This window comes from Colletotrichum jinshuiense, chromosome 1 (assembly GCF_051148585.1).
Source record: "Colletotrichum jinshuiense chromosome 1, complete sequence".
Lineage (NCBI taxonomy): Eukaryota > Fungi > Ascomycota > Sordariomycetes > Glomerellales > Glomerellaceae > Colletotrichum > Colletotrichum jinshuiense.
The window spans coordinates 4,957,778-4,977,750 of record NC_139302.1 but is presented as its reverse complement, the minus strand read 5'-3'; the positions used below and the strand labels follow the sequence as shown (position 1 = coordinate 4,977,750).

The following is a 19,973-nucleotide window of genomic DNA, read 5'->3' as shown; positions in this document are numbered from 1 at the left end:
CATCCTTGGCCGGCCCCCAAGACTCCTTTTCTGCCCAGTTACGTACCCGGGCCAGGCACATTAATTTCCAACCATGGGTCGGAAGCCTGCACCACAGCCGCTGACGCTGTCTGAATCTCAATCCGCAGCCGACCAGCCTGAAGACCTCCCGCGCTCTGCTGAAACTCTCGCTTCTGCCGTCCCTCCAAGCGCTGGCTCCAAATCGCAATCTTCTCCCAGATCTCCGCGTTCGCCCTTTAGGTTCACTCCGAAAAGGCCCAGCACCAGTCGCAAGCAGTCTTTACAATTGACCGACGAGCATCGGAACTTTGAAGGCGACGACTTTCAGCAGTACCAACCCATCTCCTCCGCTTTACACCGGGCATCGGAAGACACGCCTCCACGCCTTCATCACCAACTGCACCCTATCAGCCCCCACCGCCCCGACAACGACTCCTCCAACAAGTCCTCCAAAGGTGGCTTCTTTTTCAATTTCACAAAAGCCTCTAGCAAGCCGTCCCAGTCCCTCACCTCCGCGCCCTCGCCCTCAAACCCCCAGCGCCACAACCAGCAACAGAGCCTCGTCCAGGACGCTGACTCGAGAGGTGAGAGCATGTCGAGGGGTCCCGACAATGCTCCCATGAGCAGCCAACCCACCCAACCTTCAGGTACGAGGATAACTTTCCTTCTTGAGACCGCAGTGTCCACTGCCTGTGCAGCCGGGGCCCACTACCTGGTCCATCCCCCGTTTCGCCTATCGTGAGACCATTTCTTCAGCCGCTGACCCGTTTGCCAATTTATTAGCAGATTCACCCTATGCTGAGGAACCCGTCCAAAAGCCCGCACCCACCCTACCGTCCAGGTCCGACGTGTCATTACCCTCCGCCGTCGACTACGATCCTCCTCCTCCTGCCCAGCCCTCCTCCACGAAGAAGGGCAAGTCGAAACCATTCGGTATCCTGAGCCGCAGCAAGTCGCTTCGCGACAAGGACGGCTCAAGCTCTAGGGACAAGCAGCCAAGCCCCGTGCCCGCATCGACTAACGAACCCGAGCCGTCGCATATCTCAGCAGGCCGCAATCATTCGCTCGGCACAACCGCTCCGGTGTCCGACAGGTCCCTCAAGGAGATGGTCAACTCTGCTGGACGAAATCGCTCGGAAGACCGCGCGTCGCCTCGAGACATGGGTAACAAGGAAAACCAAAAGGAAAAGGACCACCATCCCCGCCAAAATTCCTCTTCGCAAAACGGTGGTTTCTTCGGCGGTTTGAAAAGCGGAAGAGACATGATCAGCAATCGCTTGTTTGGCAAGAGCGGCCGCAGCGGGAGTACGTCGGAAAGAGAACCCGTCATCGACGACGAGCACTACGTGCTGAAGACTATCAACCTGCCTCTCGTTGAACAGACACGCCGCACACGCATATCGAAGCGCTTGGAGGATTCTAGAGACAAAACCGAATTTTGGATGCCGGCCTTTCCATGGCGCGCAATCGACTATCTGAACTACAAAGGCTGCGACGTGGAGGGTCTGTATCGTGTGCCGGGAAGCGGACCGCAAATCAAGAAATGGCAGAGGCGATTTGACGAAGGTTGGTGCACCATGTGTATGCCTAGCTCCAGCGCTTTACTGATTTCCTACCAGAGCGCGACGTCAACCTGTTCGAACAGCCCGACTTGTACGACATCAACATCATCGGCTCCATGCTCAAGGCTTGGCTGCGAGAGCTACCGGACGAGCTGTTTCCCAAAGCAGCCCAGGAACGCGTCGCAAGAGAATGCGCCGGATCCGACACAGTGCCTCCACTTTTGATAGAGGAGTTGTCGAACCTGTCGCCTTTCAACTACTACCTTCTCTTCGCCATCACCTGTCATCTCAGTCTTTTGTTGGCGCATTCTGACAAGAACAAGATGGACTTCAGGAACCTCTGCATCTGCTTCCAGCCCTGTATGAAGATCGATGCCTTCTGCTTCAGATTCTTGGTTTGCGATTGGCGCGATTGTTGGAAGGGCTGTAAGAACGAGGCAAAGTTCATCGAGCAGGAGTACCAGCTGTTCGATCAGCCGCCTCCCAAGGGCCTCTCAGAACCGCGGAAGCCATCCCGAGAGACGACGCAGGAGCCAACGCCGGAAGAGCCAGCTATCGCAGTGGAGGAAAGGACAGGATCCTCATCAGGCAGCAGCAAGCAGTCGAACGCCAGCACTGAACAGCAGGCCAAAGATAGACGGCTAAAAAAAAAGCCCCTACAACTTTCTGAGTCAAACGGCAGCGTGGCATCCAGCTCAACAATGTCAACGACGCTGACGATCGACAGCGGCCGTGAAGTGCCAAGGGGCTCAAACGACTTACGGCCCTTGTCACCCATCAAACCACTTTCACCCCTCGGCTTCTAAAACCGAGCTTTGAGCACTTTTCACAGTTTGTTTCTTCCCTCAAATACCCTGGCGGAACTCGCGTGTATATGGAACAACTTCAGCATCACCACCGACATCATCACTGACGACATAACGCCATTGACGACTTTCATTCTCCCCGAGCGCTCCCGACTTCAGTGCTGTAAAACCCAGTCTGGAAGGCCGTCAAAGTACCCGATTGGCGGGCGATCTCTGAGACCACAGACTGGGTTCAGCTTCGTTTGCGACACTTCATCATGCTATTTGGTATACCCCCAGGGCATCGAATCGTATCACAAAAAGCCGTCGATTTTCACTTTTCAGGAAACTGTGCTGGGCGAATTCTCGTCAACAAGCGGAGCCCTTGTAGCCAGTGCTACCGCGGAGCGGTTACGCCCGTGGCCACTCACGGTTCGGGCGCCTAATTTTTTCCCTTCTCTTTGCTTTGTGAGGTGCAACGAATCTAGCGATGTTTGGTCTTTAGTAGCATGGTAGGACAGGACGAGCGAGGAGCATTCACCAAATGCTGGTTGGGGGGGGGGGGGGGGGGGGGGATTGGATCATAGGTCACGAACAATATGACTGCAGGGGTTGAGGGGATCTCTGTACAATATAGGAAGGTCTTTGTATGTAAGACGAAAGGGTCGGGCGTGGCGACAACCACGTGAGACGGGCCCTCGTGAATCAAAGACAACAAGTTCACAATGCAGAAAATACACTGCCAGTTCGATCCTCGAGGTTTGATATCACGGCCAAAGTCTGGTCCGCAAAGCCGTTTCATTTCTTTTAGAGAACCCGACGCCCAAGCCATAGAGACTGGAAATGACTACCACCGTATGAACGCCGTACCATGCCGAACCCGAAGCAATACAAGATATTCCTCGTAGACTGTACTTTACCGCTTTTCCCCGGCCTCGCGCTGATTCTTTCTCATTTTCCTCTCGTTCCGCTTGATGTTTTCCTTCCTTTCCCTACGTTTGTCGCCGCGGATCGTAGTTCCCTCGGCGCGGTTCATCTCTTCCTTGGGGTCGACCTCGACAACCCAGTCGTCCTCGCCCTTCTTGTTCATACCCTTGTAACCCCACTTCGCACGCCATTCCTTGGTGTCCTCGTCGAAGACCAGGTTCTTGCGCTGCTCGCGGGTCTTGGGCTTGATGCCGCGCTTGGCGGCGAAACGCTCCCACTTGGTGGGCTCCTTGGGCTTCGGCACGGGCTTTTCGCGCGGCAGCGCCGTCGAGGGGGGCGGGAGCGTCAAAAGAACGCCTTCGGTGGTGCTCTGGAGAGGGCAGGTGGTGAGAAGCTGGTTGATCAGGGCCTGGGCGCCATCACGGGCAGTGACGGCGAGAGATTCCTCGATCTGGGACTTGTCGAGCTCAACGGGGTTGGGGTCGTTGGCCAGGAGCAGACCAAGGTCGAAGCTGTAAGGCGTCGGCTTGTTGACTGCGACGGGAAGCTTGGGGCGCGAAGAGGGGAGCGCCATTGTGGAAATTGTATCGCGGGCCCGGGGGTTTCGGCTGTTTTTGTTTTATTAAAATGCTGGTTACTCGGACGGTTGCGAGTGATGGTGTTTTCTCCGGCTTGCAGAAGGCGTAATGCGTCCAAGTGGGATATCCTGAACTTTTTTTCGCCTATCGGAAATTTTGGCGGTTGGCGATAAGAATCGGAACAACTACCACCGCGACGCCGAGAGTTCGCGCAGCCAATCATTGCTCCAATTGACCTGACACTCTTTTCTTGCTGGGGGGTGTGGCTTTAACGTCCCGAGAATTTACTGGCGAACTTTTTGGTGAGCTCGGGACAGACATCACAAGACGACCAGTACCCAAGGGCGACTCGACGAGCTGCTCGGACGGAACGCAACGCCCCCCACCCGAATGGCCTCATAACACACAAACCCCGATATCGATCAAGGAACGTCAACTGGGCCTCGTCCATACCCTCTCAACGCATACAATGGCTTCCGCCGTCAACTGCGCGCGGTGCCTCACCAGGCCCACGACAGCCATGGTAGCAGCGCCTCGAATCCTCTCGCAACGCATCGTCCCAATCATCACCGCCTACTCTGCTGCAACTCCGGCAACCGCAGCTGCGCCATTCTCGACATCCTCTGCCGACTCTGCCGCCGTGCGCAGGGTGACGTACATTGGAAAGCATATCCGTCGTGGCAAGATCAACCAGAACGCGCGCAAGAAGCGAGACAACGTCAGGGTTAAGAAGCCCGCCCCTGGCGAGCGAAAGGCCTTCCGTAAGCGCATCACGCTCAGCAACAACAATGCTTTGGCTGTCGAGGGTCTCAAGGATGTGAGCAAGGAGACTCTATCCTCGGCCGACAGCAAGGGTGCTGTGGTTGGGCTGCCGGACCAGCTGGTTGACCAGCTCAGGACTCTTGAGGCATTCAAGACGACGCAGTGCTGGGGTCTGTTTAGGAGACCGCACGTTCTGGTCAGGGAGGAGACAGTGAAGCTCGCAAAGAGGCTGGATACCGCTGTCAAGGAGAAGCAGACGTTGAGGATGGTGTTGACGGGCGACAAGATTGCGGGAAAGAGCATGTTGCTCCTGCAGGCCATGGCTCACACGTTGCTGAACAACTGGGTTGTCATCAACATCCCTGAAGGTATGTTCTCTCCAATGCCCAGTTAGTTGAGATTCGGAGCGTCATGCTAACTTTGTTCCTTAGCCCAAGACCTCACCAACTCCAACACGGACTACAGCCCCATCCCCAACACCAAGCCCATTCAGTTCTATCAGCCCGCCTACTGCTTCAACCTCCTTCAGCAGATTATCAAGGCCAACAGCCCTGTCCTGAAGCAGTACAAGATAACAAAGGAGTACCCAGAGCTCCTCCATGTCCCCAAGGATGGCACCCTGCTCGACATCGCCTCCGCCGCCAAGGAGCCCGAGTTTGCCTGGCCCGCCTTCCAGGCCCTGTGGTACGAGCTCACCACGGCCCCCAACGGCCCGCCCGTCCTTTTGGGATTGGACGGACTCTCGCACATCATGAAGATCTCGGCATACCGCGACCCCTCCTACAACCTCGTGCACTCGCACGATCTCACTTTGGTGCGCCTTTTTGTCGACGCTCTCTCCGGCAAGACCCCGCTCGCCAACGGCGGCGCCATCATCGCTGCCACGAGCCGCAGTAACGCACCCCGCTCACCGTCCATGGATCTCGCGCTCGCGCAATCCGCCGCTACGGCCGCGGACTTGCACGTCCCCACGCCCAACCCATATGCCAAGGGCTACGACGACCGCGTCTATGAGGCCGTCCGCAGTGTCGAGACCTTTAATGTGAGCGGCATCAGCCGCGAGGAGGCCCGCGCTGTTATGGAGTACTGGGCCGCCAGCGGTCTCATGCGCGCGCGAATCGACGAGGCGACCGTAGCTGAGAAGTGGACTGTTGCCGGCGGCGGTATCCTCGGCGAATTGGAGCGGGCAAGCTTGCTCAACTCGCGTGTGCTGCAATACTGAGAGGGAGAGGGAGAGAAAGTTAAAGGAGGAACGACGTTGTATACATGTACGAGTGTACCAAGATGCCTCTGTAGAAGGGGTTTAAAAAATTTGTACTATACAATCATATCATCTAAAGTCATGCGAATTCCAATCTATCATATTTGCCACATGTGCACCATGAGAATGGATCGCTTGGAGGGGCGAGCGAGAATGCATGTGATGATTCTGAATTCATAATTTTCTTTCATGCCTGGACGGGTTAGTCTACTACTCCGCGTCCCATCTTCTTTCCTCTTCATCCATGGTAACCAAACGCCAATCCCCAAGGCTTCATTTTACGAAGCTAACTATGAGAAACAAGATTTGCAACAACACCACACCAACCACCCCCAACAAGATCAACCACCGCCCTCCACAACAAGCTACTCGTCCCTCTCCGCGCCGTTGGACGTGATGAAGACCAACCTCGTGCCGTTGCCAGCTGTTTGCCAAACCTATCATGTACGTGGTTAGTCAGCAGATTCAATGAATGTCGCGTGGTGAGGCAATGAGAACTTACGTCAAGCTCGTTGTACTCCTCTAGGGCGGCAAGCCACTGGTCTTCTGTGAAGCCCTTGGCAATGACACGCTCTTTGACCTTGCGCAGGCTGAGCTCGGCGCCGAGCTCCTCGTCGTCATCCTCTGCATCATCAGCACGGCAGGCGCCGCTGTCGGCCAGGGTCTTGACGAGATTATAGATCCTGCTGCTGGCATTGAGACGTTGGCGTCCCGCGCCGCTCTGCTCGGCAGCGAGACTCTCCTTGGAAGCCTCGATTAGGCGGAGAGCCTCATCGACGTCGTCGTGAGTGACCTCGTTGCTGAAGCGCAGGCGAGCCAAAGCCTGAGCGAGACGGACAACGCCGAGAAGGGTACGCGGGGTAGTGTGGGCGAACTGTTCCCCCTTTTTCTCAGCGCGCTTCTGCTGGCTGCGCATGCGGACGTAGGTCTTGCCAATGTACTCGGAGACGGACGCGGGGACAACAGGACGGTAGGTGCGGGCCTGAGCGACATAGGAACGAACTTCGTGCGGGGAGAAGACGACTGAGTCGTTGCCGATATCCGGATGGCGCTGGTGCATGTGGACATAGGCGACGTGCTTTGCGAGTTGCGCATCAGACTCACGGTTCGGGGTGTCGAGGAGCAGGAAGAGGATATCGAAACGGGAAAGGAGGGCGGCGGGGAGGTTGATATTCTCGACGGGCGAAATGCGAGGGTTGTAACGACCATAGATGGGGTTGGCGGCAGCGAGGATAGAGGTGCGGGCATTGAGGGTCGTGGAGATGCCGGCTTTGGAGATGGAGATCGTCTGCTGCTCCATGACCTCGTGGATAGCCGTACGGTCGTTGTCGTCCATCTTGTCAAACTCATCGATACAGCAGATGCCATTATCGGCGAGGACAAGAGCGCCACCTTCGAGGACCATCTCATCAGTGACGGGATCACGCATAACGGCGGCGGTAAGACCAACACCGCTGGATCCACGGCCAGAAGTGTAGACGCCACGGGGGGCGACCTTCGAGATATACTTGAGCAGCTGGGACTTGGCCACACCAGGGTCACCCATCAGGCAAATGTTGATGTCACCACGAATCTTCATGCCGTCTTTGACCTCTTTTGTCACACCACCAATTAAAAGGAGGAGGAGAGCCTTCTTGACGTCGAGGTGGCCAAAAATTTCGGGAGCAATGGATTTTGCGAGGAGCTCATAGACTTGACCGGATTGTCTGTACTGATCGATGCGACGCACCAGCTGGGGGTCGACGATCATCTCCGAGTAGGCTTTCTTGTGCTGAACAATGTAATGCGCCTCCACGTAAGTGTCGGTCAAGAGACCAGCCTTCATGGCTTTGAAGCCAGTGTAGGGTGTAGGCAGGAAAACGCCCGAAATGTCAACAACGTCACCGGGGTTGATCTTGCGAACCGAGGTGCCGTAGCAGAGAACGGTCAGTGTTCGGGGGATCTGGCCGATGGGGACCTGCTCGGCAAGTTCTTGAACCTTAACCTCCTGGAAGGGTAAGAACTTGGAAGCTCTCGAAGAGGGGTGAAGTTGGCCTTTGGCCTGGTTCTTCTTGCAGTCCTCCGAGGGGCACATGGTCAAGGGACCGTACGACTTGTCGTTGACTGGCTGGAAGATTTCGCAACCGCATCGATCGCAGGTGTATGCGCTCACTTGGACGATGGGTTTAACATCTGATACTCGCGTGGCAATGGCGCGGACAGTGATCAGGTGACCGAGGTGCTCGCCCTTAACCTCCCGCACGGAGAGTGCCTTGGCTTGATGAGTGGGGGTCTCGGATCGGGGCTTGAATGCCAAGGTATATCGGCGCGTGAGCTCGGCGGGGAACTTGTCTTCGATTACGGTCGGGTCGGGGAGCTGGCCGTCCACCGGCTCTGTGGCAGCTCTCTGCAAAACCTCATTCCTTCTTGTTCTCCGCTCCATGAGAACATCCAGGACATCATCCTTGAAGCTGATGGCTGTTAGAAACGTGAAACCAGGATAGGGGATGTTGCCAAACCTACTTGACATCCACGCTCGGCTTAGGCATGAGCTTGTCAACAGCTCTTGACATGAGTTCGACGTAGTGCTTGGTGTTGATTTCAATAGATTGAACCAGCTGAAGCTCCTCGCCGAGCTGTGATTCGAACTATCCCAGTTGTTAGCTCAGGGTAGTCGCAGGTAACAAAGGCATTGGGGCTGCTCACATTCGCCAAGTCATCCAGATCGACCATAACCTCATCTATCTTGCGGTCTGCCAATTGCTGCAGTATAGCCTTGTATTTGGGCCCTGGGACACTCCTAGCCTGGCGACCGGTCTCGCGGGTCCCATCATCCCCCATCAACTCATCGTCACTGAAGTCATCCTCGTCTATCGTGATGTTTCCAAGCGCATGTGCAATCGTTTGCTCGGGGGATGCCTTGAAGTCTTTGAGGAATGATTCCAGGGCAGCTATTTTGGATTAGCAGTCTGTCGCAAGGGTGCTGTAGAAGAGGGTTGGCAGGCTGAACGCACTTTGCTGCGCTTCATAAGCTACTGGCGCCTTGAATTGACGAAGCGCCATCTTGACAGAGTTTGCTAGGTCCCGGCTGTGGTTTTTTCTTCAATTCTCGACAGTGGTCTTAAAGATTCGGCAGTTGTGCAGCGGTTAACGGGGTATATTTCGCCTTTGCGACGGCGACGGGGAGTGGTCTCAGGGATGGGGTCGATTCTGGTGCTACGGGTTGAAGATTATTTGGCGCCGGGTGGGGGGCTGGGAAGAACCGAGTGTGAGAACAATGCGACCAGGGGTTGAGAAATTGGCCGGGCGACTCGAACGACGCGTCTTCTCGCGTTTCCAGAACGCGTGGCACAAGCCACAGTGGTTAATTGATTTTTGATGTGGCGCCAGCTGAGCTGCGCACAAATCCAAGGATAAGGATGCCTCTCAGAAGGGTACGTACCTCTGCAGCTACCCCGTGTTCGGATCCAATGGGGGTGGGCGTCCTTTCGCGGGCCGGGAATGCCTCGGCGTCGGCACATGCTAGGGTCACCTTCGGCTGAACCCCCATCTCCAGCTCCAACAGCTCCAGCTCCGGTTACCCCCCGTTGCAATACCTGTCGCCATTGCCTGTTTCACTTTACGCAGAGCCCGCCGTTGTCATAAACTGTTTCTGCTCATGATCTTCTGTACTTTCAATTGCAGTCATGGCTTCTAGGCGCAATGCGCAGTCTACTCCAGCTGAGATCTCCCTCGCTCATCTCAAGAACTGCCTTGTCAACCTCCCCGCATCACTGGTTTCTCTTCTCGTCAACGTCAACACCGTAAGTCATTGCACCTTTCGCCGCTACAAAAAACGTCTGACATTTTTCCTTTAGCCTGCGCAAAATGTCGTTGTCGAACTCAGCTACCGACCCTCTGCCAGCGCCGCCGGCTCTGGCGCATCCCAACAACGCTCCGTCTTCGTCGGGTGGACGGGTATGCCGAGCAAGCGCAAAGTTGCACCCATAGTTGGACGCGATGGTATCAATGGCGGTAGAGGGGGTGCCTCTTCGCGCGACCAAGAAGTAGCGCAGGTCGAGATCGACGCTACGCTGGCCAACACGCTGGGCCTCTCGGACGGGCAAAAGGTTACAGCCTCAATACACGTCGACCCGCCTGTCGCGCATACGATCAATATTGAGCCGCTTACGCCAGAAGACTGGGAAATGATTGAGCTACATGCCACATTTCTGGAGCTAAATCTTTTGTCCCAAGTACGAGCGTTGCCGAATCCTGCCTTCACCTCGAGCTCCGGATCCTTGGTATCTCCCCACGCCTTGACGTTGCACCTTTCGCCAACGTCGACAGCGAATATCAAAGTTGTGTCTCTAGAACCTGCACCGGCAGCCGGCGTTCCATTTGCCAAAATCTCCCCCGACGCCGAGGTCATTGTTGCGCCGAAGACCCGGTCCAAGACGTCACATTCTTTGGGAGAGAATCGCAGCGTAGCAAGCACTTCCAAATCTAAACGGAGCGGTGCAAGCACGGTTCGTCGGCGAAATGCGCGAGAAGAGCGCAAACCTGCGCTGTGCCTTAGGGGCATTGACCGATCTGCTTGCAAGGACTGGTTTGACGAAGACATGACCGCCCAGGACTTCAGCGTCTGGGTCGACCGCGACATCCTATACACCAAGGATTTCAGAGGTATCAACTATGTTTCGGTCAACATCTTGCGGCCTACGCCGCAGGCAAGCTCCACCCAAAAGCCGCAGCAAGACGCTGAACAGACTGCGAGCGCATCAAAAGTAGCAACTAGGGTCATTGCTAACCTACGAGCCTGGGATGATCCCCCAGACAGTAAAACAATAGCTCTGTCGCCAGCATTGTGCTCAACACTAGGCTTCACTGGTGTTGTTGGTGGTATTGTGAAGATCGAACCGGCACCCCAGCAATGGCCACTAGATGCGGTGCAAAGACTAATTGTTCAGCCCTTTGCCGCCTCTAAGAAGTCGACAGATGGTTTGAGGTTTGGCGGAGAGTCCAAAGCTGGAAAGGAGGAAGCCTCTAAGCAATTCAAGCATAGCTATGGGGCTCGCAAAGATGTCCCCTCTATTCTCAGTGGACCCCTGACAGACGGTTCAGTGATTGGCCTTTACGAAGGGCTTGAGGCTCCTCAGGGCTGGGAGGGAGGTATCATCAAATTCGATCCCCCAGCAATCAACAGCGACCCCCTGAGATCATCGACCAGATGGGTATTGGGTCTGAGTGATAGAATCCCTGTCGAAATCCGAGACCCAACCCCTCGGCCACCGTGGATGAACGACGATAGCATAGCTGAGCTTCAGCCGTCTTACGATGGCCAGCTAGTTGGAATTGACAGGCTTCTGCAAGATCTCCGAAGTCATCTGTCACATTTCTCCTCAACTCTCCTGACAGGCGCGCTTGGGTCGGGCAAAACTGCTGTTGTCAAGTCATTGGCTCAAGAACTTGGCAGAGACCTCCTCTTTCACACCACCTACTTTCCATGCCGGAAACTTGTCAATGATGAGACGAGGATTGCAACTATCAAGGACACCTTGAATCAAGTTTTTATGTCAGCCAGCTGGGGTGCCAGATTAGGGGGCAAGGCACTAGTGGTTCTGGACGACCTGGATAAGTTGTGTCCTGTGGAAACAGAGCTACAAGTTGGCAACGACAATGGTAGAAGTCGCCAGATCAGTGAAATCATCGGCTCAATTGTCCGCCAGTACTGCAACGCGGAAACTGGAGTGGTTTTACTGGCAACTTCAGAAGGCAAAGATTCCTTGAACAGTGTCATCATTGGAGGGCACGTAGTTCGTGAGATCATTGATCTGAAGGCACCGAATAAGGAGGCAAGGCGCAAAGTCATGGAGTCCATTGTTCTACAAGATGCTGTGGCCCCTGAGGACTTGCCGCGTGCTACTCGAAATGGTAGCCGCCCGCCTACAGCTGACGGAAGCGGCATAGGGGAAGACACTGCGTGGATGGACGCCGGCAGCCAAGGCAGTCGAGAAAATCGAAACTCTGCTACGGTAGGGTTTGTTTTGGATTCTGACTTGGACCTGCTGGACATCGCCGGTCTTACGGATGGCTATATGCCAGGAGATATCAGTCTGCTTGTGGCGAGGGCCCGGAATGAGGCCATTATCAGGTCGGTCAATGATGTGTTCTCGGAAAGCAACGGAGGCACGGTGAACTTGAGTCGCGTGGATTTCGATAACGCTCTCAAGGGGTTCACCCCAGCATCTCTAAGAAATGTCTCTCTGCAGCACTCGACCACCACGTTCAGCTCAATCGGCGGTTTGAAAGAAACCCGGCAAGTTCTCTTGGAGACATTACAGTACCCAACCAAATATGCACCAATCTTCGAGCAATGTCCGCTGCGGCTACGGTCCGGTTTGTTGTTATATGGCTACCCCGGTTGTGGCAAGACACTGCTTGCAAGTGCCGTTGCTGGAGAGTGTGGCCTCAACTTTATCAGCGTCAAGGGACCTGAGATTCTCAACAAGTACATTGGAGCATCTGAGAAGAGCGTTCGCGACCTTTTTGAACGTGCATCAGCTGCCAAGCCCTGCGTTCTGTTCTTTGACGAGTTCGACTCCATCGCCCCGAAACGTGGTCATGACTCTACGGGTGTAACAGACAGAGTCGTGAACCAGCTTCTCACCCAGATGGACGGTGCTGAAGGTCTTTCGGGCGTGTACGTCCTAGCCGCAACATCCCGGCCAGATTTGATCGACCCCGCTCTGCTCCGCCCTGGACGTTTAGACAAATCTCTGCTTTGTGACATGCCGACACTGGAAGATCGTGTCGACATTTTGAAATCACTTTCGAGCAAGGTCAAGCTCAGTGCCGAGCTGACCGAGTCTGACGACGCATGGACTGATATTGCTCGACAGACGGAAGGGTTCTCTGGTGCTGATATTCAGGCCCTGGTGTCAAACTCGCAATTAGAGGCAATCCACGACGTGCTACAGGATGATACCGGACATGCTCTACCTACGAACGGCAAGGTAAATGGAAAGTCAAATCCCTCTCAGGGTTCGATCCCCAGCTTTGTGCAGTTCCGTTATGGGCAAGACGCGGCACCGGCCAACAAAGCGGTCAGCCGGCAAGCAGAGCTGGTTGAAAACGCTGCAATTGTCGCCAAATTGGAAAGCATCAAGCTTGCTAGGAAGCGGGTCAAACATTCACAGCGTCCAGACGGAGAAACTAAGCTGGACAATGACAAAGAGGTCGTGGTGAAACTAGAACACTTGATGAAAGCCCTCAGAAGTACGAGGGCTAGCAACAGCGCTCAGGAACGGGCGAGACTGCAGAGGATTTACAGAGAATTCGTGGTAGGCCGCAGCGGTGAGATGAAGGACGGTCAAGGAAGCATGGAAATTGGTGGTCGAAGTAGTCTCATGTGAAGAGCCCCTCCGATATGTAGGAGTATCACAGTTGCACTACATACAAAGTGATCGAGGCGCGATTTAAATATGTATCTATTCGCGTCATATAGGCGTCTGCGATCTAAAATCCCGGTCTTCTTGACTGATTCTAGCTCTTCGCTTCCTCAGGCGACTATTATTATTTGGGTTATTATACCTTGCCCTCCAAAATCTTGCTATGGAAGTCCTTCCAGCTCAGCTCACATTGGCCCTTCACAGTACCAGCCAAAAGCCGAGAGCACTTGATCTCCACTACCTCCTCCAGCTCCAGGCCACCATTGTCGGCGTCCTTGACACGCCAGCGCGTTTCCAGCATCACGCCGAGCGGGCAACTCGTGCGGACAAAGCTGCCGTCCTTGGTGAAAGTGAATTCATAGTCGCTGACGGCGTCCTTGTCCCAGATACCCTTGGGAAGGAGGGTCGGCACGCTGTCAGTGACAGTGTAGAACTGAGTTGCGGCAACGGGCTCGATGTCCTTGGGCACCGTGGCCGGTATCTCGGGTGTACGCGGGGCGTAGTCCTTCATGTTGGGATCACACCTTATGTGGTGCTCCGCATTGTGGAGCCGGGCAATGGCGTCCTCACGGGACATGCCTGCGGGGACCGGCGTGACGTGGGTCAGGGTTACTGTGGTGTTCAACATGCTTTCTTTTTTGGGCGAGACGATGGGATTGTTTCTGGCTGTTGAATACGAAACGAAATCTGCTAAAATGAAAGCCTACAGAAATCTTTGCTGGATTAGATGGGATTCTGATGATGTGACGGGATGTCGGAGCTGCTGAGGTGGTTTTGGTGGAAAAGAAACTAAATACGACACTTAAGAGAAACTCAAAAGACGACAAAGATGCCTGGTTCAGTCTTATATCCAGCTGGAGACCACTCTTTGAGAGTGGCTTGTGATACAGTTTACGTATCAGACGACTCCTTCCCACGGACCCGAATACGCCGCCGCACAGAGTAGATGACAGTGACACTTCCACGTCTCCCCTCTGCATGCACGTCCCACCTTCAACCCTGCTGGGCTCTTGGGCAAATTCTCCACATTACGAGGACATCTAGTAAAATAAACAAAGAAAACAAGACAAAGGTCTACCGGTAGACAAAAGACAAGCCACCATTAGAGAACCCTGTCGTGGATACTCACAGACCGGGAGCATCTTGGGGTCCTAGCGCCTCGGGTTGGGGAACTTTAATGCAACCTCACCAGCACTCCATTCTCCATCATGCACTGAGTGACGACCGAGTACGGTCCGGGACGGAAAACCGCTAATGCAGCGGCGAAAAAGATGTTCTAGTTATCTGATTCTGTAAAGGCGAGGAACGTGGCCCACCGAGGCAGGCGAGTCGCTGGACAGCCGTACCCGGATGCGGATGCGGATGCGGATACGGAGGGCGGCGGTTTTGTATTCCCCTTCAGAAAATTGGCCGCTAAAAGCACTGCCGCAGCCGCAGCCGCATAATTGCCGCATCCGATGCATCTGGATCTGGAGTCTGGCTTACTCAAGGCCAATGGCGCCGGTCTACCGACATGTCAACATCAACCGGCTCTTAACTCTACGTGTGTATGGCGCACTGGAATTCAAGCCGTTGAATGGGCCGTTTAATGCACGTCCATCTTATTGCCGAGGAAAGGATAGTCGGCCTCCTGCAGAATCTGCATGGCAAGGAGGATACTAAAGATCGCTTATTCGCCGGATCACAGCTGAACACCGCGCTGCGGAATGTGACGGCATCATGTAAGGGTGACTCAAAAGGGTGGTTGCACCACAGCTTACGGCCTTTTGGTACTGGCCGAGCTTCTGCCAGTCCAATTCTAATGCATATTGAATGCCAATATAATGCAGGGTGGGCAGGAGAGCAGCTGCCAATGCGGGTATTGGACTACGATTCATTCATAATGACGGTCATCCTTCATCGGCGTCCTGGCCAGGCTGTCAACGATCAACAATACTCTACCACCGCAATGGTTAAACACAATAATGGAAAAGGTAAGGCAAGGCTCGAGACTAGCTCTCCAGCAACCATTGGTACAGCTGTGGCCATTACCCGCGCTGAGAATATTGCTCTCTTGAGTCTGCTCGGTGAACGCCAAAGTTACCCGGAGCGGAATGCCTTTCCTAAATTCAGTGATAATGAAGGAAGGGTGTTGCCATTCTCCATAGAGCGTAGCCTTTGCGGTGCGTTTGCGTTTCTGGCCAGTATCGATGACAAGAAAGATTATATTCCGGCTGTCTATCTCGAGGAACAGCCAAGGACACGCTCCTTAAATGTCGTTGTAGCCGTAAACAAGGCGAAATGGAAAGATGGCGATAAGACGTTGAAAAGCATCGAAACTGGCTTCACTAGGATCATCAAGACATTGAGAAAGACCGGCGGTGAGAATCAAGACTGTACCCTTTACGCGCCACAATACTCTACTAACCTGGATCGCAATAGGCTTTGGAGGGGGCTCTGGCGTTGAGAGAGAAGTTCTACGCGCAGTAGTTGAAATGTGCTCTGAGCGCATTCTGCACCGGCTTCGCATCTCAAAGAAACAATGCGAATGGCAAGGGCCACGGAAACGTCAACCTATTCAAAAGCTCCTTGAATTGGCCATCCCTCACTTCGACAGTATATCAAGCTTTCGGAATCAAGCGTCTCAGAATTTCAGAGATGGAGCCGAGAAAATATCAGAATTAGTCCGTTCGTGGGGAAATGAGCAAACCATTGACCGTCTGGAGCTGCTTGTCTTGGAGATTTTCAGATTGTCTCGTATCGACGATCTAGAAGAGCTGATTGAAACAACCCTTGAAGGAAAGATGCCTGAAACTGCCCGCGAGAGCTTACTCAATATGATTACCAAAGTTGCCCGCTACCGGGAGTTCTCTCGCCATCTATACCGGACGTCAAAACATTGTGCCATCCTGCGACAGGCGAAAGTCGTCACAGTCGATCTCGGTGCAAAAGCCTTCGAAGTGCCCAGAAATCCGGAATACCCACCGGATCTAAACGCAGCCGCGGTGAGGAACGAAATACCGGAACAGGCTGACGGAGGATGGGAAGTTATCTGGAATTCTCTCAAGGGCAACAAAACGGAAGCGTCCAATTCCTTCCAAGGTCAGACAAGAGATACAACGGAAAAAGGAAAAGTCTATGCGGAGGTTCAGCTTGTTTATCACTGGCGCCTCGACAAGGAACGCTCAAAATTCCCACCTCGGGTAATCTGTTCCAGCAAGGACGCTTGTTACCTTTGCCATGCTTTCATCAGTGCCGAGAAGACTTTCTACACGCCTCGCTTTCATGGAAGACTGTGGCCTAACTGGAGATTACCGTTTGTCGATGATGAGATTTCCTTGGCTGAAAGCTTCAATGAGCATCTGAAGAGCAGAATCATTCATTGTTACAGCGATTTGGGGACATTTAAGAGAGAAAATCCGAAGAAGACCCCGGCTGAAAGCACGCTCTTAACCTTGAACTGGTCGACTTCAACTCTTGAGAGACCGTCTACACATGCTATCCCAAGACAGGCAGATACTGCCAATTTGGCTGATCAACTAGAAATACGACGCGAAGTAACAACTCAGAATATGTCTGAACCAAAACCTGGAGCTGGACGAAGGCAATACAATACATGAACAACATCAAGGAGGAGTCCTGCGCAACCATGAGGGAGGCATCGTCCATGATCAGAGACAAGATTTCATCCGTAATCAACACGAGAGTGATCCCAGCCAGGAACAGGAAGACGTGGCCGGACAAGAAGAGAATATGTCCGACCAATCCGGAGAACCCGTCAATGATCTAGGGTGGGCTGTCACACACCAAGAAGAAAGCAGCATGTCCGATCAGACAGAGGAAGTCATGGTAAATGAGAACAAAACGACTACTTACGGTCGAGAACGTTTTATTCATGTTCTAGAAGAAAACATGAGGATTCAAGAGGAGCAAATACAGCAGCCAGAGACTATATTCAATCGCAAAGTGGAACATAGCACATCCAATAACACAAGACTACCAGTCGAGAAACCCTCCTATTTCATCAAAAAGAAGACATCTACAATCAGCAAGAGAACATATTCAGTGAGGATTGAAATCTTCACAATTGAGAAAAAGAAGTGCATAACCAAAGCAGGAACCCCTATGGTTGAGACGACGGCTTGCACGCTCGAAAAGAGGGACTACATAGGCGATAAGAAGATTTTTACTGGCAAAAAGAGAACTTTCAGAGTCAAGAAGACTCTAAAAACCAAATCGCAGACGGCCTAAGCGCGGCTGTGGGCATCATTACTCTAAGGTACTCGAGAAACGACACCAAAGCCAGATCTTTACAATGGGCGAGTGAAACAACATGAAAGCCCATCACCACTCCTCGACTGAAAGAAAGTTGTCTCAGTATCCATTATGTATAATCCTTTGTTATACATTGTGTAATTGAACATCTAATAGTTTAATGAATGAGGGTCTGTCAATATGAAGGCTCACCCATCGCATTGAAAGGCGGAAGCAGGGCCTATACCAAATAGGCGAGTTTACATCATGACCAAAAGAACAAAACCATACCGAATTTTCATCTGGCTCAGGTGTTCTGTGTAATCTGAAATAAGAGACCATCGAAACGTTTGACGACTCAAGCGCAACGCAACTGATCCATGTAAACCTTGATCGTCTTCTCAGTGGTGAACAATGCCACTGCATCTGAGCCAACCTCCGACGCCTCTAATTCTCCCGAATCCATGACTTCAACCTCCAGTTCAGGACTGTCTCCATTCTCTCTCTGAGACTGGCTATCATTGCGAACAGAGAGCCCCATCCCTCCGTGACTGACAGCACCGGAAATCGCATACAGATCGTTGCCCTTCAGGCTTCGCGAAGACATCCAGTCCCGGTTGTTAGCAACGACCACTTTCCGATGCACAACCTGAATATCCACAGCTTCGTAGTATTTCTGCTTTTCAATCCATTCCTCAAGCTTGGGAAGCATGTAGTGCCGCGCTTGCTGCAGGATCATGGCGTACATGTGGTAGTCGAAGCCATTGCGCGAGTCCCAGAACAGTGGGTACAGACCCGTTCGTAGATGACGGAGGATGTGCGCAAAGAGATCCCCGTCGTTATCGATATGAAGAATGCCATCACGATACCAGTCACGGAAGGGTATGGAGAAAAGGTGCTTGAAGTAAGGGCTTCTCTCGAGGATGTCGATAGAGGTGTTGAAACGACGACCGCCAACTTCCAGTTTGACTTGATTTCGGTAGCGGGGAGGATAGTCGAACCCTGGCGGGGTGGGGGGTATAACTGGGAAGCTCTGAGCAGTGAAGCTTTGGCCGGTATGAGGAGGAGAGTTGGCTCTAGCTCGAGGTGTGTTCTCGAATATTTTCTCAGGGGTCTTGGGGCTCAAGTTGAAGCTCAGGTTCGAGTTGGCTGCAGGGCTTTCAGAATATTGGCTGCCATTCGTGGAGGCGACGCTTGAGGCATAACCAGTAGCGTATTGGTTCATATTCGGATCATTCGAGAGGATCTCGGGGTACTGTCGAGACCAGAGCGGGTTGGTATAGTAACCAGGCTCTTTGATGGGCTGGAATAGGGTGGGTTTGCCACCTTTCAGCCAGATCTTCGGCTCGGATCCTTTGTCCCAGATACCTGGTGATAGATAGGGTACAGCTGACGCTCTCATTCCACCTGCACCAGCCTTAATGGTCTTGTCTGAATCATCCGAGTCTTCATCATCACTATCTTCGGATTTGGTGGACGGTGTCACAGCGAAACATAATTTCTTGTCAGCTGGCGCCTTGTCGAAACTTGAAGCCTCGATAATGTTGTTCATGGTGTTAGGCACCGCGTAAGAGATCGTCGATAATTGAATAGTTTCTTCGTCCAGTACCTTATTGGTGTTGGAGATCTTGTTGGCAGACGCGGTGTAAGATGTTGATGGCAGAATATGAGTTTCATTGGCCGGCTTCTGTTCCACCGTCGTCGATTTGGTATAGCGACCAGGCTGGGCCTCGGGGATTTCCACAGCGTTGTTCTTGTCTTGAAAGCTATTTTCACTTTTCTGGGGCGAGATGCTGTAGGTAGAGACAGGAAGAAGAACTGATTCTGCTGATTCCTGGTCGATTATCTTGAAAGAGCTTCCAGCTTTTTTATGTCGACGAACTGGCAGTCTCGTGGCATTGCCGGTTATCGACTGGACAGTCATTGCCTCGTTTCTGATGTTTTCGTAAGCGAGCTCTTTATCTGGGACATCGGTCATAGAATAAATATCAAGTTCTTCAGTAGAGTTAATCACATCAGCCGCAGTGGTTCGAAATGAGACGTCAGGCTTCAGTATCTCCTTTTCACCAATGGTATTGAGCGAAGGTTTGGCGACATAGGCGGAATCTGACAATTGGCTCAGCTTCTCGCCTTCTTCTTTTTGAAAATTCTGGGGTGAATTCTGAGGCTGGTAATTTCCCTCGCATGAACTGACTGGGCTGGTGGTGCGTACCATTTCCTCCCGGGAAACAGTTACCTGGCGCCGAGGGCTGTCTTCAGACTCTTGGCCCTGGCCGAAGAGCGCGAAAAGACGACCTCTTCGACCTTTTTTGCCATTCGAGGATTCCATAGATTGGAATTGCTTAGCAAGGGACTTTTTGGAAGACATCGTGATTGCGAGCACGGGTCTCGGTGTGGGAGGAGGGTGGCATGTAGACGCTGAAGGAGGCAAGACTGGTCTTTGTCAGAACAGTACA

At 53.2% G+C, this 19,973-nt stretch overlaps 7 protein-coding genes across 7 annotated transcripts; 3 read left to right on the top strand and 4 right to left on the bottom strand.

Moving 5' to 3' along the window:
* Positions 1–73: 73 nt before the first annotated feature.
* On the top strand, positions 74–2,368 carry EsH8_I_001297 (Rho GTPase-activating protein; the record flags this gene model as incomplete). Its single annotated transcript, XM_083268710.1, has 3 exons — positions 74–647; positions 784–1,566; positions 1,620–2,368. The coding sequence occupies 3 exons, from the start codon at positions 74–76 to the stop codon at positions 2,366–2,368; spliced, it is 2,106 nt and encodes a 701-aa protein (XP_083119148.1).
* An 895-nt stretch (positions 2,369–3,263) lies between these two features.
* EsH8_I_001296 (ribosome biogenesis protein RRS1) lies at positions 3,264–3,848 on the bottom strand (the record flags this gene model as incomplete). Its single annotated transcript, XM_083268709.1, has 1 exon — positions 3,264–3,848. The coding sequence occupies one exon, from the start codon at positions 3,846–3,848 to the stop codon at positions 3,264–3,266; it is 585 nt and encodes a 194-aa protein (XP_083119147.1).
* A 473-nt stretch (positions 3,849–4,321) lies between these two features.
* Positions 4,322–5,836, top strand: EsH8_I_001295 (mitochondrial 37S ribosomal protein mS29; the record flags this gene model as incomplete). The annotated part of the gene is made up of 2 exons (XM_083268708.1): positions 4,322–4,982; positions 5,046–5,836. The coding sequence occupies 2 exons, from the start codon at positions 4,322–4,324 to the stop codon at positions 5,834–5,836; spliced, it is 1,452 nt and encodes a 483-aa protein (XP_083119146.1).
* A 404-nt stretch (positions 5,837–6,240) lies between these two features.
* Positions 6,241–8,917, bottom strand: EsH8_I_001294 (DNA replication licensing factor MCM7; the record flags this gene model as incomplete). The annotated part of the gene is made up of 5 exons (XM_083268707.1): positions 6,241–6,312; positions 6,378–8,325; positions 8,378–8,502; positions 8,561–8,805; positions 8,869–8,917. The coding sequence occupies 5 exons, from the start codon at positions 8,915–8,917 to the stop codon at positions 6,241–6,243; spliced, it is 2,439 nt and encodes an 812-aa protein (XP_083119145.1).
* A 623-nt stretch (positions 8,918–9,540) lies between these two features.
* EsH8_I_001293 (AAA family ATPase peroxin 1) lies at positions 9,541–13,248 on the top strand (the record flags this gene model as incomplete). Its single annotated transcript, XM_083268706.1, has 2 exons — positions 9,541–9,657; positions 9,712–13,248. The coding sequence occupies 2 exons, from the start codon at positions 9,541–9,543 to the stop codon at positions 13,246–13,248; spliced, it is 3,654 nt and encodes a 1,217-aa protein (XP_083119144.1).
* Positions 13,249–13,420: 172 nt separating this feature from the next.
* Positions 13,421–13,912, bottom strand: EsH8_I_001292 (uncharacterized protein; the record flags this gene model as incomplete). Its single annotated transcript, XM_083268705.1, has 1 exon — positions 13,421–13,912. The coding sequence occupies one exon, from the start codon at positions 13,910–13,912 to the stop codon at positions 13,421–13,423; it is 492 nt and encodes a 163-aa protein (XP_083119143.1).
* Positions 13,913–17,875: 3,963 nt separating this feature from the next.
* Positions 17,876–19,885, bottom strand: EsH8_I_001291 (BTB/POZ domain-containing protein; the record flags this gene model as incomplete). Its single annotated transcript, XM_083268704.1, has 1 exon — positions 17,876–19,885. One exon carries the CDS (start codon positions 19,883–19,885, stop codon positions 17,876–17,878), a length of 2,010 nt encoding a protein of 669 aa, XP_083119142.1.
* Positions 19,886–19,973: the final 88 nt, after the last annotated feature.